This window comes from Ascidia mentula, chromosome 6 (assembly GCF_947561715.1).
Source record: "Ascidia mentula chromosome 6, kaAscMent1.1, whole genome shotgun sequence".
NCBI lineage: Eukaryota > Metazoa > Chordata > Ascidiacea > Phlebobranchia > Ascidiidae > Ascidia > Ascidia mentula.
In genome coordinates this window covers 18,740,411-18,755,709 of record NC_138571.1, presented here as the reverse complement: position 1 = coordinate 18,755,709, position 15,299 = coordinate 18,740,411, and the positions used below count along the sequence as shown (strand labels likewise).

The 15,299-nt window shown below is 41.2% G+C and overlaps 1 protein-coding gene across 1 annotated transcript in view; it reads right to left on the bottom strand.

Moving 5' to 3' along the window:
• LOC145906665 (hydrocephalus-inducing protein-like) overlaps positions 1–15,299 on the bottom strand; it is a 50,161-nt gene that overhangs the window by 18,114 nt on the left and 16,748 nt on the right. The window contains exons 30-58 of the mRNA XM_082994113.1: positions 15,088–15,224; positions 14,683–14,916; positions 14,185–14,334; positions 13,681–13,920; positions 13,192–13,357; positions 12,528–12,622; positions 12,099–12,180; positions 11,816–11,962; positions 11,308–11,408; positions 10,767–10,880; positions 10,147–10,279; positions 9,412–9,545; positions 8,909–9,049; positions 8,426–8,609; positions 7,910–8,048; positions 7,325–7,455; positions 6,793–6,979; positions 6,083–6,315; positions 5,296–5,486; positions 5,008–5,151; positions 4,475–4,698; positions 3,927–4,160; positions 3,351–3,641; positions 2,946–3,105; positions 2,481–2,639; positions 1,837–2,049; positions 1,021–1,220; positions 681–783; positions 35–163 (exon numbers count right to left, since the gene is read on the bottom strand). Of these exons, the coding sequence (XP_082850239.1) occupies positions 35–163; positions 681–783; positions 1,021–1,220; positions 1,837–2,049; positions 2,481–2,639; positions 2,946–3,105; positions 3,351–3,641; positions 3,927–4,160; positions 4,475–4,698; positions 5,008–5,151; positions 5,296–5,486; positions 6,083–6,315; positions 6,793–6,979; positions 7,325–7,455; positions 7,910–8,048; positions 8,426–8,609; positions 8,909–9,049; positions 9,412–9,545; positions 10,147–10,279; positions 10,767–10,880; positions 11,308–11,408; positions 11,816–11,962; positions 12,099–12,180; positions 12,528–12,622; positions 13,192–13,357; positions 13,681–13,920; positions 14,185–14,334; positions 14,683–14,916; positions 15,088–15,224 (4,796 nt within the window). The remainder of the gene's footprint in view (positions 1–34; positions 164–680; positions 784–1,020; positions 1,221–1,836; positions 2,050–2,480; positions 2,640–2,945; positions 3,106–3,350; positions 3,642–3,926; positions 4,161–4,474; positions 4,699–5,007; positions 5,152–5,295; positions 5,487–6,082; positions 6,316–6,792; positions 6,980–7,324; positions 7,456–7,909; positions 8,049–8,425; positions 8,610–8,908; positions 9,050–9,411; positions 9,546–10,146; positions 10,280–10,766; positions 10,881–11,307; positions 11,409–11,815; positions 11,963–12,098; positions 12,181–12,527; positions 12,623–13,191; positions 13,358–13,680; positions 13,921–14,184; positions 14,335–14,682; positions 14,917–15,087; positions 15,225–15,299) is intronic.

Here is a 15,299-nt window from a genome sequence, read left to right as displayed (position 1 = left end):
TATCTTAAAATTTGACTATTTACAATCACCATACCGATAATTTGATTGGAATTGAGGCGATGACCTCCCTTCCGTCACCGATGTTCGGCTCGATCACCTGACACTTCAGAAGGGGGATGTCCCTAATGGTGACTTCCACACGAGATCGGAAGATAACTTGAACCTGGAGGATGGAATTTAAGTAAAGACCAGTCGACATTTAGTCATTATTTACCCTTCGAATGTTGACTGACCGAACGTCCCAGAAATTGCCATATTTTTTCTGGTTCAATTTTGTTTTTTCACTAAATCCTTTAGGTCTTTTCGCGCAACATTTTGGCCTTTTATCAATTTTAACTGTTACGTCTTAGCCCTAATGCTGTAAACTTTATAATTGTAGCGGGTATTGACACGTGAAACTTTCAATTCAAAGTAAAACACGTCCACACAGCAGCCACTCACAAATAGAATGAATTGCACACAATGAAAGTCGAATGCTGTTACAAGTGACTCTATTACGCTACAAGCTCAATTACTGTTTATGCATCAACAACACAGGCAAGTATGTACAAGATATAATGCGACAATGTGTATCATTAACAACTTGACTGCGGCTGTTACAAGCGACTGATGAAAATTGAACAACATGAACTTTAACGAGAAGACCTTAAGTTCTATCAGACATATCGTGGTATGGTTACCTGCGTTGGTCGGTCGTTTGGAATCAGAGTTCCTTTCTGCGGGAGAACACAGAAAAGTTCGTCCACTGGAGGGCACCCTGGTACTTGTCGCTCGAACACGAAACTGTGACAAATATTTGAGGGATTTATAAACAATGTCTGTTCATGAATTACGTTTTTGTGAGAAATTTTTAAACGACGGTTTGCTTATTTAGGTGTTTTCCCAAAATAATCTGTCAAAAAGAAACGATTACCCCAGGAAAATCTTCACCAAAAACTTCATATTTATAACGCTTCAATGAAAGTATTAGACGGCCCATCGGTTTAGAACCCACAACTATCGTACATAAAGACTTCTTACTTGAAGCCAATCTCATATTTTCCCTTGTTCTTGAGCGAGCAAGTTTGCTTCGACTCGTCCATAACGCGAATTGTGCCGAAATCCAAACCTCCGTCGGCTCCTTTGGGGAAGCTCATATCGAGTGCCACGTCATAAGCTTCAGCAGTTACTTGCACATTCTCAGTTTGAACCAATCCCATAATATTATCCACGTCTGATACCTGGAAATAATGGTGGCAAAGTTACTAGGATGTCCACGCGTAGTTTGGTGCCTAACGGATGACGGTGATTGTATTGTCACCACCAAGTGGAAGTCTTTGCCTGGCCGTTTGGTCGGCATTATCGTCCAATAGTCACACCAAGCTGCACTAATGAGACCTTATAGGTTGAAACAGTGGCTATCTGTCTAAAGCTCACTGAAAGTAAATATGGTGTTCACGTTAATGGCATTATGGTCTGTTTTGTCGTGTTCGTCAGTCAGCATTTTTATTACATGATGAACTAACACAACCTTCCGGCTTTGCTTACTGGGCCACAGAACTTTATGGCCAGGTCAATTTTAAATTTTGCGTGAGGTTTGGAAATATGACAATTCTTTTACTGGTTCTATAATTTAAAAAAAAAAAAAAATAAATGTTTGTTAAAAACGTAGCGAAAACAGTATTTCCACTAAACGCACTTGAAGGCTACGATTTAACATTCTGCCACATTTTTTAGTTTGTACAAAACTTTAAATCGTAATCCACATATTTACCTCTGCAAAAATATCAGTAAGAAGTAGTATTTTTATCCTAAACAACTTTGCAGTAATAACAACAACAAAACGTCAACACGAACCTCCAAACGAACGGTTTTCTTCAAGTTCATGGCTTTGGTTGCACGGAAATGGAGTTGGAGGGCGAACTCACATCTGGGGTCAATTGTCCCACTGTCTTGGTTCAAAGAGAAATCATCTCCCATGTTTTCCATCCCAGCTACTCTCCAAGCCACAGGTAACATGTTTGTGTTGCGGAGATACAGAGTCCTGGTGTCTTTGCGATGGAGAAGAACCTGTTTGTTTGGATGGAGGTTTTAATGTCATTTACAGAAACGAAGCAATGGTTCATGCAATGGCATGATTGGAAGGATCGCCCCCCTGCGCAGGTCGTTCCTTGGCGATCACAACTATCGTATCAAGATTATTATGTTTGCAGGCTTGGCCGCCCAGGCACTGCAGTCTAGCTGGATCAGCCACTTTTTCCTGACAAGTCGGAGCAAGATTTGAAAAATCAAGCTCCCGGTAAGGTTTGAACTCACGACCCTGGGCCAACCAGGCCCAACGCTCTACCAACTGAGCTACAGGAGGCTCAGTGGTTTCACGGGTATATTGTGGCCAAGGTCCACTGGTGCGCAAGCGCACAACTTGTCAGGCAACCTTAACATATACTTAGACCTGTGTCACTATAAAACCAGAGACACAAATTTTAAATTGAACTTCTTACTTTGTCGAAGTGAAGATGTTTTCTGTCCAGTTCGACCTCCGGTCTGACTCCGTGGCAAGCAATGTTGAAGCAAATAGGTTCGGGGTTTTCCCTAACGCAACACACTATCGTATCGACGAAACGACCGGCGGTTTTCGGGTAGGCCCAGATCGACAAAACCTAAAGCAGGAAAGTGTGATAAGAAACGCATTATGCACAGACTGAATTAGTTCAAGATATCGTTCCATTGTCCATTGATGTTTATTTTGGGGTTTTGGACATTTATCTCTTGAGTTAAATCAACAAGATTTTATCTCTTCTTGGATTTGCGAATGTGCGAAAACTACATGTTCACAGCTTCAAAGACAAGGTCGAATTCTAAGAAGGATTCAGAATTCAAAATGTGTTTCTTGATTTAATAAAGTTTGAAAAACACTGCAGATGTAGCGTTCAAAGCTGAGGTATTCACCTTCTCCTTCCACTCACCTTCGATTCATTTGACTCGAGGGTCATATTAGGTGGATCGAGTAGAAATGTGGTCGCATTGCTATCATGTTGGAAGCAAAAGCTGATGTTTCCAGTTAGTGGGGAGGTGTTCATTATCGTCAATCTCTCCATGTTTTCAGGGTATCTCCCTTCCTTGTACCTGCATGAGACGAACCGAAAACGTCAGAAACACGTAGTAGATGTGACGTCACTGTAAACGTCACTTAAAACTTCATCTTTAGCTTTTTTTTATTGAACAAAAATGTTCCCTGAGATTCTAGGGTGACAGTTATGACGACAAAATAAGCATTCCATTACGAAATCATTTTAGGTTCCGTATTGTTTACGTCATATTTGTGATTGTTGACGTAACAATACTGTGAGAAATAAATGAATAGTTTTTACCTTTCACGTGTCTTCCCGCAGAGGAGGGGTCCGAACTCAAAGTTCTCTTCCTGGAGGAGATATTTCTTCATCACGATGTCATCCGGGCGCATCTTGCTCTTCCTCCGATGCGGGAAGACGATTCTCGGCTCCCTGCTGATGGTGGGGAAGGCGCAAACTCCACGACAGAAGAGCTGATATCGCCTCCTGGTTCCCGTGATCTCAAAGTCGAGAGTTTGATCAAATTGTCCGAGCTCCTCCGAGAGGAAACGGATGCGGATCGTGGTCTCTCCTCTTGCCGGAACAACCCATCTGCAACACAGTAAGGATGTGGGGATAAGTTTGGGCAATGGAGGAAGTTGAATCGGAGACTCGAGTTAAACTGTTTTCATTCCGCATGACGTGTTAAAAAATGAGCTCGCAACAATAATTTAAACATGTTGAAAAATCCTGATAATTTGTTTGAATTGATGAAACATATTTGTAAAAGGTTCTGAAACCGTATTAGTAAACAAGAATTCGGAAAGAAAACCACAATAAGTTGAGAAATTTGGCAGAAAAGCGCTTCCTAATGACATGAAAAGTCACCAAACCAACCTGAAATGGCTGAGTTTAATCGCTTTAAATTCTGTCGGGACTTCCCCTATGCTGCTTTGATCCGCCTCCGACCCTGGGGTTATGGGGGGTGGGGACGCTTTTCCTTCGATAGAACCGCGTCGACTTCGACGTGGAGACGACTTACGAGCTGTGGTCGCTCTCGCGGTTTCCGATCGGTCTTTCTTCCCCTTCCGACTTGATGGGGGAGGCGGGTCCTCCTTCTTAGACTCGGACCTGAGATTACAGGTAATGTTAAAGGAAAACCAAACAATGTTTGATGTTTGTTAAAGGAAAACCTGTTTTGTTTCAATAAACATGAAAGCAAAAGCAGTTCATGTTTTTTTACTTCACCATCACAAAAACAAAACTACCCCCAAAAATCGTTAACTTCAAGTTCGATTTTCAAATGACAACCGTAACTTTCAAATGACAAGCGTGATTTTCATATGATAGTCGTAAGTTTTATATGATAATCGTAAAATTCATATGACTACCGTGGAAAGGGTTTGAAAATGTTTAGATATACATCAACAAATATCAACAACTACCTTGTAATTTCCGACGGACTCGGTTCGTCGGGTTGGGATGGTTCTTGTTCCTTCGTCTCTTCGACACCAATGTTCGGATCATCCGGACTTGAGGCCACGAAGTCGTAATGTCTCGATGGGTCGCCCGTTGGGGCTTTCCGCTTCACTGGGAAGGGAACGACCGAAAATATAGCAGGGGGAGGGATGGGGGGTCCTTTTGGCCCCAAACCGAGCCCGTCCAGTACCTGGTTAACATAGGGGAAAGGTTATCAATTTACCAAGTACAAAAAACGCATAGATTCAGCACGTAGTTTTCAGCCGCTGGAGGCGCATAACGTCACCAAGCGACAAATAAATATACAGTATACCGAGAAGAAACCTGGCAGGGACTCTTGCCCTGGATAACGACGGTTCAAATCACGGTGTGGTAACAAAAGTAAATAAATAAAAACCATCATTGGATGTGGAGATTTAAACGCGCCCCAGTTTTTCGTCATTCATTTGTTATATTAGCAATCACGCACAATTAATTGTCCACAACTATGCAAACTGACCTCTTCCACGCTGGGAAGAATTCCAACACTTGTAACTTTCTCACAGCATGGGTTCTGGGGATTGTTCGCATCCAACTGAATGTGGGGGACACAATTCTCGTTTTCGGGGCTTTTTGGTGTGGTAGGGTCCTCTGCATCTTCACCCTGAACACAGAAAGGTTAAAATCGAATAAAACACATCACCAAGTCTTGGCTGTTTAGCTGACAAGATCATTGTAAGTCAAACCAAAGATTCACTGATGAGCACTCAAGGACGTCACCAACTGTTACGTCACAATTAAAACTCACGTCGGCCGCGCGTTGTTTTTCTTTGTCCGCTTTCTCGCGTTCCGCTCTTTCCCGTTCCGCTTTTTCCTTCTCAGCTTTTTCTTTTTCCAACCTCTCGCGTTCCAAACGTTCCTTTTCTCTCTCCTTTTTACCCTTTTTGCCGGAAGGTGGCGCTTTATCGCGCGACGTTGCAGTGTTGGGGCCACCGGCGCCTGAAATCGTAAAAAATCAACTTTATCTCCAGTTTATCCATTTGACGCATTCGAACAAGATCGAATGAGCGCAAGTAAAATTACACGGAAGTGAAGAGTTATGGTGGCTATGTTGATCCATTGGTTTTAAAAGTGTCGTGCAAATAGTAGAAACTCCCACCAAGGCCCAAGAGTTGGGGTGCAGCCAGATGATGAACCAGAGCCCATACGATGCCAAGGGGTCAACAAATATAAAAAAGAAAGAGGGCCTCATACGAAAAACAGTGGCTTTTAAACTACGGAATTTTTATCCCATACGCTTGGTGCTCACGTGCCGTATCAGTCTTTATATGTATACAAACTCTTGATTAGTCAAGAGAATTTAGTTTGTAACATAGGTAAAGAACTCAAAATTAGATGTAAATGGATATCAACGAAACAATTATATGCGGCTTTACGAGGGAGCAACAAATGCTTGCACAGCAACATTGGTCAAACCACCGACTCAAAATACCAAGAAAAAATCCTGATCAAGCCAAGATATCAGGGGTTCGAATCCCGACGTGGTCCCCAAAACTAACAAACTTTATCTTACAACACCACGCGTTCAAACCCACCTTCCTCATCACCATGAGATGTTTCATTATCAGGGGTCTGAGGTCGATTCACGATCAGCTGAGTCCGATCCCAGAAGTCGAGGACGTGGGAAATGAGAGGAAGTGAATGCTCGAAGGTCTTGAACCTCTGCTGGAGTTGGATCTCGGCTTCCGTCCGTTCATCTTTCGACTCCTCGTCCGCACGCTCCTTAAAGTCCTCATCCGATACAGGACGTGTTTTGTGCTTCTTGGATCTGGAGGAGAAGTTGCGCGTTTTGTTAAAAGGCTGTTGTTCCTTTTTTAAGGCGAAAAAGTTTGTGGAAATATTTTCTAACATTGAGGCTTGGTGTATAATGCGATGCATGAGACCAACTCTTCCACACAACAATCTCTTACACCTACAGCATAACCCATGGCCTCTCCTTTTGTCGACAAAGGCAAGAAAAGAGTTTCAATTACTGACAAGCTATTAAGTATTACGTAGCAAAGTATTTTGGAAAGCAAACGTCAATGGTTTCTCTATAATAAATGACCTTTTGGCACAAAAATTAACGTAGATTGTATTTAACCAGCGTTTTGTCTGCATTACGTCGAGACTTCACCAAGGTTTTTGTGGCAGAAGTTTAATTATTGGAGATTACTCTATGTCTGGCGGCAAAAGAGGAATGTTCCAATGAAGATGTTAGAATTTTAACGGTTAACTAGAAAGAAAATGAAGGTCTATTACTTACTTTTTGCCGTCGTCTGTGATCGAATCAGCTCTATCGGTGGTTCTGGATTCCGGGCGTCCCCCTTTTTCGACGAGGTCATGTGACGATGATTGACCAACCATGGCTTGGGATACGACCGTCTTCAGCATACCGCCTTTATCTTTTGTGTTGGATGGAATTGGAGGCGCTCCCTGGTCTCCGTGCTTGCCTGTGCGTAGAAAGACAAGCGTACGTTAAAGGTTGGTCGTGGAAATGTGTTTTTTACGTTTAACAAGCAGACTCGCCAGCTTATGACGTCAGCTGCAAACTTGTTTGGGTTGGGATAGGGGAATAACCTTGATTAACAAAAATTCAATACAACCCATGTAGTGTGGTCAGGGTCGGTACTACTTAAATCGGAACCCGCGTTTAAAGGGGCCTCGGAGCCAAAAAGGCGATCCAGCGTATAGAAAGGGGTCCCAAAATTAAAAATAAAGGTACCCGGTACCTTACCAGAAAGACCAAAAAGTCATAACTAAAGTTTGGCATCGACCGATCCATGTATTGTTGTCACCTGAAATGCTTCGTTTCCCAGTGTCCTTCCCTTTCTTCGGTTTCTTGGTCTTCTCCTCCTCCTTCATCTCTCTCTCAAGCTGAGCGGTCCTCTCCTCCTCAAGACGTATCCTCTCCCTCTCCTCAGCTTCCCTGATGTAAAAAAACTAACAACTACAATGTGGAATAGAACATAAGGTTCACAGGCTTCGCAGCCCAGGCATTGCAGTCAAGCTGGATCAGCCACTTTTTTCCAAGGACCTGCATTTTCTGACGCAAGTTTAAATGAAATAATTTTGTTCCTGACAGTCAACTACCATATAAGCAAAACAGAAACAAAATATTCAAACCAAACGCTTCATTTCGCATAATGGACTACGGCGCAAAGAAACAAGAATTATGAAACTGAGCGGCATCGGCACCGATCAACCACACAGGGTGTATTGAGGTAGCTACATCTCTGTATTGCTAGTTCGCACTTTGCAGGAAATCAAAACCCAACACAAAATATTTCACAAAATAACCATAAAGAATACCAAGGCAGGCGTCTGTTTCCTGCTGTATTGCAACTTAGCCACCCACCTCGCAGCAAATCAAAACACCTCACCTCTTTTTCTGCCTCCTCAACTCCAACTTCTTCTGTTCGATCGCCTCCTTTTCACTTTCGGGAAGAGCATCGTATTCGTCCTCATCCATGTCCTCTAGGAAGGATTGCTTCTGGACTTCTTTCTCCTGCTCCGTCTTGGCTGGAAACAAAAGGAGTAAATTTTAAACTCTTTTTCACTTATCTTGAAATTTTTAATAAAAAAGTTGAGAGAATTCGGGGTCACCAAGAATGAATTTTGAGAGTGAAATCTCCGGTCTCAAATTCATTCTTTGTGGCCCCGAATTTTCCGGAATTTGAGAGCGGGAAGCTTTATTACCGAAAAACTATCAGATTACTCCCGAAAACTTTAAAGCAAAATAGTATTTTGTCGGAAAGGAGATCTATGAAATGACGTTTTGTTGAATAAATTTACACATACGTCTGCAATAGTCACACCAATACCCTTACGGACAAAATCCATTACGTCGAAACAGTGCCCATCTGTCTACATCCCAACACAAGTTCACAAATCTTCACCTGTCGCTTCTTCCTTCTGTTTCTGCTTCTCACGAAACACGTTGTATTCCAACTTCTGAGTGACGAAGTAAATATGCTTACGGTTGTTGATCGCTTTTAGTAAGGCGACTGCTGTAGATTGAAGGTTGGCGCTGAAGAGAGTTTCCAGTCCATCGAATATCACGCCCTGGTGACAATCGTTCAACTGGAACGAAAAGTATTATGACGTCACGAAGGGTTGTGTTATTTTGTGTCGGTAAAGACAAGCAGTTGTTGTGTGTGGCGTTTGTGTTGTGGTGGGTTTTGTGGTATTTATCACTTACGATTTTTGAAGATTTCATGGTCAATTCCAATGACTTAAAACCGTAATGAGTTTGTTCATAGCGTTGTCAAGTTTTTAATCAGTTCGTTAAAACGACGAGTTTCACAAAATAAAAACTAAAGCAGTTTGAAATCAACTATTTCAACTCAAAATGAACGAATCCTACAATCCTACAACCTCACCTGCAGTCGCTCAGCAAGTATTTCCACCAGTAATTCTTCGGGCAGGACGCAACTAACCAAACCTTCCTCACCAGCAACAGATGCAGAAACACTCAGACGCCGTGCTATTGGCGCCGCTAGTGGTGGAGGACTGCTTGGGACCTGTTTTACGTCAATAAATTGTGATAAAGCATCGATAAAGTCATAACAAACTAGAAGTAAAAAAAATGAAATCGTTATTCCCTGACGAAAAGATAGACAATTAAATCAGAAACACAAATAAAATATTCAAATCAAACCGATGTATTTCGAAGCTTTAAACTACCTTAAACAAAAGGTGATCCCGGGATATCAGTTATGAAGCGTTGTAGTCAATATATCTGACTTGAACTTATGTTGCTCAAAGTGCCTTACAAACAAAGCATTAAAAAACCTGATCGAGATTCAAGACCAGAATAACCTGGATTCGAATCCAGATGAAGAAAAAACAGAAGCAAAGACAATAAAAGGGGTATCACCCTAACCTGCGAGCCGGTGTGCTCAGATGTTGTTGCTGGAGCTCCAACTTTGCTTCCCATCGTGCTGTGAGCTTGCTTGCTAATCACGCTCGCCTTCTTGGTGGAAATTACGGACGCTCCGCCCATCTTGCTGTCGGTGCCTGGTCAGGGAATACAAAATACTGACTATGGACTTTAATTTCATGTAAACGTTCAAAACAAACAGTAGAGGTCATGTAACTGCTAAAAAATTCATTTTCAGACGTTTCGATTGTAATCACAATCATTCTCAATGTGAAATGCAGGCGAACGGACAAAATGTTGCGGTAACGATAAAGAAGGGGAAAAGTGGAAAGCGTTATGTTGCTAATTTATGTAAACGGTTGATTGTTTTGCGCGGCGATTTTTGTTTTAACACATAATGTAACCGTTTTTAATACTTTTGTATAATGTACGTATGTTTACAGATCGCAAGAGATAGTTTCATGGTTGACGTTCAACGCCGTACAAATTAGAAGCAGGTTTTTAATTTTCAAAAAACGTAAAACCATTGTCAACACTATCATGTTTTATAGGAAAATAGTATGGGCCAGTCTCTCCATTCTTAGAATTATGAACAAATGGATAAACAGTGTTCCTACGTAAAACTAATTTTTCAAAAAAGTTGATTTACAACATCCTGCAACGAACAAGTTTAGACAACATTAAGAAAACAGGAAAATCAGGACCAAGAAGACGGACCTGCTATGGATGCTCCAGTGCCGGTGTGCGCAGTAACAGCTTCCACACTTAATCCTCCTGCTCCAGGAGCTACTGCTCCTCCCGCTCCATCAGCCTCCTCCTCTCTGAGACCACGTGCAGTGAGAGCACAAAGTTCTCTGGCCCTGAGTCCTCCCTGAAGAAGATGGAGTCGGTTGAGACCCAAGGGTGGAAATTATATAAAGGTTTTTTTGCGAAAAGGTGGTGATTTTTGGGGGAACAGAAACGAGATTTTGATTTTCATTCATGGTAAAGTTTGCGCATTAATTTAAAGAAAATAGTCTCTCATACTTTGTATTAAAATACACCACGTGCGTAACTACATCAGCTTTCTGTTTTTTTCTAATATACTCGTTGCTATCTTTCACTAATGCTCGAATAGTTCACGGTTAAAACTGGCTTATACGATAGATTTGTTGCATTTAGCTTCTTTAATTTAAAGAAAACAGTCTCGCACGCTTAAGTATGTAAATACACCAAGTGTGCAACTGTACACATAAAATTAAACCCAGACTATATTCTTATCTTTCAAAAATGCTCGAATAGTTCACGTTTAATACTGGTCTACAGTGTCGTCGTATTTATCTGTGAAAATCAACGCTTGTGTTTATCTTAAAATTCACCTTGGAAGGTTTGTGAGATATTCGCTGTAGCGACTCCCTGGTGCTGAGTTGTCTCGACGGAGCTGTGGTCAAAGCTTTCTGCGCCTCGATAAATTCCTTTGCTGCTTTACCCGCCTGATAAATACCTCGCGCTGATTGTATTTACAAACAATGACGTCACACGCTCTATACATTTCATCTAAATAAACCAACTTTCCCAAAGTGAAAACTCGCCCTTCCAACATAAAAAACTTGACATATCTGTTCTTGTACTTAAACCTGCACTGTCATGAAACCCGTGGACGACTTGTTTCTATCACGTAAGCGTCCCAAATGCGATAACCAGTTAAATGCGTTTGAAATCTACATTGTTTTTTGCCGGGAATGCTAAATAAACTGACAACTATATACAACGTAAAATATGACCAAACCCTATTTAAACGAGTTTCGTCACCCTGACAACATACTTTTTCTGCTTCTGTAGGGGAAATACCCCTCTGGGGATTTACCGGACTAGTAAGGCATCCCCTGAAGCCTGGAGTTGATACGTATTTGTATTTACCTGTGTGTTTCCGTTGGATATTGCATCTAGAACAACACCATCAACTGTAAGTCTCGCCGCTCCATAAGTTTTCGCCAAATGAACAGATGTGTTCGTTTTGCCTGTGACGTAACGATTCGCTAATTTGCATATCTTATAGCAGTAGATATTATGGTTGTGGAAGCAACAGGTGTATATTGGGGACTAGCGAATCAAACGTCCACATTATGAGTCAATAATTACTGTATTCATATTGTTACGTCAGTGACTTTCCCAAATTTATTGCGCTGTGTAACCAACAACGATACCAGAATAATCACGATTACGCCGAAAGGTTCGCTTATAGAAAGGCATACTGTCGCCCCTTAAATGTAATATAATTTCCCCACAAAGTGTAACAACTTTTTTAGAATGAGCGTCCACGCCCACCACACACCCACATTTTCCTCTGTCAAAAACTCTTGTCGAAGTTCAGGGAGTAAAATTCAACCGGCACAGAGCCTTGCCTTTACTACGTTTTTAAGTCTACCTGACATAGGCGGTCCGTGCACAATCACCGCAATTCCTCGTCTGTTTCTCGCAGCTCTGCCTTCTGCGGTCAGATCAATGCCGAGGTGACGAGCTATCGCTGCCGATACTGGAGTGATTTCAAGATCTCCAACCGCTATATCGCTTTCTGTATTGGACAGAGTACAGGTTTGCTCGGAAGGATGCAACTGGAGTAAGTTTAAGACTACTATTTTATGTATTCCTTTGAAAACCATTTTTGATTTTTAAAAAATATTCTAAAAAAAAATTTTTTTTAAACGAACCTTGATCCTCCTGGATCTTCTCCTGTTCCTCATCATCTTCCGTGTCCTTCTTTTTGCTCGAAACGGGAGATTCTGTGCCAACCTGAAAAGAATCAACATGACATTTATTGAAATAGGCGTATGGCTCCCATTCTTTAAAACCGAAAAACATCTTTTCAATCAAAACACACCCCAAAATATGGAGATTGCCTGACTTTAATCGACGCATAAAATCAGGGCGTTTAACTTTCATATAAGTATCATACATATAAGTACATTAACAATAAGCAGCAATCTGCAGACAGTTGTGCACACTGTTTCGACCTATCAGGTTTGTCCATAACTCACTGATCATTATTGGCTCATAGGTTGTACATTGACAACGTCCTAACATTCTTAAGCAAGTAATTTACTTCCTTAAGAATGTGAAAAGTTGAAATTTTAACTTACCTTGTTGATCGTATCTTGAGCTTCTTCGTCCAAATCTGCGACTGAAGGTTCAGGTTCACCATCGTACCCCTCACCAGTTTCAGTTGTATCGTCAGCTGAGTGGTTTAAAAGGGATTTTTTATAAAAATAATCGCGATATTAAAGATGGGAACAAGATATACGATTTTTATGGCGTTTGCAATTGAAACAACATAGTTATTATTACGCCACACAAAAATTTGTATTTCTAAATATATCGAATGTATAGAGTACCTGTTTATGTATAGATAACTCTATATAGCGGAATGCGAAACCGAATAGACAAAAAATTAATGTCAAAGCTAATAACTTGCTGGTTAGCACTGTGGTAATGTACAGGTTCAAAGACTAGTACTGCGTTTATCACCAGTGCTCGGTTTGGCTGTGCTTGCTAGCTCGCTGCTAGACAAATCAGTGATTGTTTTGCACTAATGATGAACACAGTATAGTGTTACAAACGTATACAGACACAACGTTAACTAGGGAGTTATTAGCTTTGGCATTCATCAACAAAAGGTATTCGCTCCAAGTACTTTGCATTGAATCGTTGGAAAACACAAACGTTTAAGCTCAACGAAGCTCTCGTATCCACTAAACAAAAAAAACAAAAACGTTTCAAAATGCAAAAAACAACTTCCCAACCTACCTTCAGTCTTAGTAAGTTCGGTCTCCGCTTTGTTCTTCATGGCCTCCAACTTCTCTTCGTACTCCTGGAAGAAGTTGAGGAGTTCTGGAGGAAGATCTTCTCCCGCGAGTCTCGGGGGCAGGAGAAGATTCCCGTGTTCGTCAAATCCCTTCATCAGCCGCATAATCTAAAAATATTATTGTAATTTACTGAACTTTATTCCAATAATAACATATTCACTAGGACGGTGCCTTTCAAACAGAGCAGGATGGCATCTAATTAATTCTCTTCTATATTGTTTGCGTATATTAAGCATTTATTTTACATAAAAAATACCTAAAGACACAAACCAATGATTTTCGAGTATTTTGAACAAGATTTAATGAAAATTGTGTGCATTTCTGTGTACATTTGTACAAGTTCAAATACTGTGTCAAAATGCAACAAAACGAAAATTTATTTTGCGAAAGTTTTTTTTGTAATAAACGACCACGCCCACAACACGCCCACCTTTTCCTCGGCCAAAAAACTCTTGTCGAAATTCAGGGAGTAAAATTCAACAGCAAACGGTGTCGGGTTCCTCACTATGACGTCAACCTCGTCACCGACCCCATGGGGCAGAATGGGGCCGAACTCGACCAAGTTGGGGTCAAAATCAAGTCTGGGTTCCAACCCTTCACCCCTAACCGAGATCGAGACGCGGGAAGTCCCCTGGGTCACGTGGATCCCCATTCGTTGTGAGTATAAGCGCTGCGCGGGAAAGTTTGTTTAAAACCACGGACTTTTTTTATAAAATATTTAAACTCGATTTTTTTTTTCTGGAAAACAAAAATAGTTTTTTATAGTTTTTAAATCATAAATAGACCAAAATTTAAAAATGCATTAAAATAAAATAAACATTTGCCCAAGCAAAAAAGACAAAATGACGAAACCCAGCAAAGTCGCATTACAGTTTCTAAAACAATTACGCGCCCTTTTCCCGTAATCGTACAAAAAAATCAACCAATCACGAACCTCCTCAGTGGGCATGAACTTGAGCTGTACGTTCATCCTCTGACCTGGAGCCAAGAACCCCTGGGGAGGCATCATCTCAAAGTGGTTCGGTTTCGGTTTGCCCTCCTTACGCAACTTCCGGCGCAAATGCATTGGCACGTGGCGATCCATCTATACGTAACAAGCGATGACGTCAATTTGACTTGTTTTCACAAACCATGTTGAATGTGGAAACGGTAACGTCAATGTTAAAATTTTTTTAAATGTCAAATAAATGTACACATACTTTTTCCACCGCCAAAGCCTTAACTTGGCGATCTAAGCCAACAATCATTCGGTTACAGTAACAAAAAGTAGCCTTAATTAAGCTAAGGATGCTGAACCACTTTAATCAACATCAAATCTACGTTAAGGAAATAAACGAAATGTTTTAAATAATGAAAAAATTGGTCGTTTTCATATGTTACAAACGTAACTGGAGCTTTAAGTGCATTTTTGCTGTCATTATTACTTGAATACTGCCAACTTTTTATTAATACACGCACAGGAAACCAATACCTGTCCTCTCCTATTAGACGAGCTGATGGACGTCCATTCGCATCGAACTTGTTCCGTGTTGTGGAGTTGTACGGTGACCACCTTGCACTGACCGCACTGCACAGCTTCGAAATCAACCATATCTGTGCTCACTGTGAGCTCGGGGACGGCAACGTTGGCACGAAGTCTGATGCAGATTTGTGGACCGCCCAATATCTGGAAGCAAGCGAACGGTCATAAAAATGCACTGAGGCTAATTATGGACCATCAAGAGCGCAATTGTTTATGATTGGTTGTTAGGGCGATTCGTCCGATAAGTTCATCTGAACTGTTTTTACTTTAGGAATCCTCATATAATAACCATCCACTATTATCAGGAAAACTTACATTGATCGGTACAACGGCTTCCACAGGACCAACCCCAATATTTCCCCCTCTCGGGTCAAAGGTCACTTTGAAATCGACGGTTTCGTGATCGGGAGATCCCGGAAGTTGTTTCACCCGATCAAGTTCAACGTTGAAACCTGTGGGCAAAAAGAGTTTCAATAGAAAATAAATCCCTAAATATAATGATTATGCATCGAATGTTGTTCGAACCA